The sequence below is a fragment of the Pteropus vampyrus genome, unplaced genomic scaffold, assembly GCF_000151845.1.
Source record: "Pteropus vampyrus isolate Shadow unplaced genomic scaffold, Pvam_2.0 Scaffold144, whole genome shotgun sequence".
Classification (NCBI taxonomy): domain Eukaryota; kingdom Metazoa; phylum Chordata; class Mammalia; order Chiroptera; family Pteropodidae; genus Pteropus; species Pteropus vampyrus.
The window spans coordinates 741,884-742,200 of record NW_011888925.1 but is presented as its reverse complement, the minus strand read 5'-3'; the positions used below and the strand labels follow the sequence as shown (position 1 = coordinate 742,200).

General features: G+C 64.7%; 1 protein-coding gene across 1 annotated transcript in view; it reads right to left on the bottom strand.

Annotated features, from left to right (window-relative positions):
* Positions 1 to 317, bottom strand: part of FADS2 (fatty acid desaturase 2) — a 38,484-nt gene continuing 38,167 nt past the window's right edge. The window contains exon 12 of the mRNA XM_011368616.2: positions 1 to 92. Within this exon, the coding sequence (XP_011366918.1) occupies positions 41 to 92 (52 nt within the window). The 3' untranslated portion in view covers positions 1 to 40. The remainder of the gene's footprint in view (positions 93 to 317) is intronic.

The following is a 317-nucleotide window of genomic DNA, read 5'->3' as shown; positions in this document are numbered from 1 at the left end:
CTGGCTCCCCCTTCCCCGTGGGTACCCAAGGGCTGCAGCTTCATTTGTGGAGGTAGGCGTCCAGCCACAGGTCCCCAGACTTCTTCAGGGATCTGGGAAGAAAGAGGGATGGGGACAGTTAGGGACCAGGAGAGGAGGGGCCAGGGAGGCCACACTGCGGGCACAGGTGCTTCCTCTCGGCCCTCCAGCAGGCGCTGCCAGCTCAGGGCTCCCCAGGAGACCCCCTGTGGAAGGGCAAAGGGAAGGTCCTCATCCAGCTCAGAGCGAGAAGCCCAGCGATCCCTAGTAAGGGAGGTGGCCTGCTGGGTGTCAGCGGG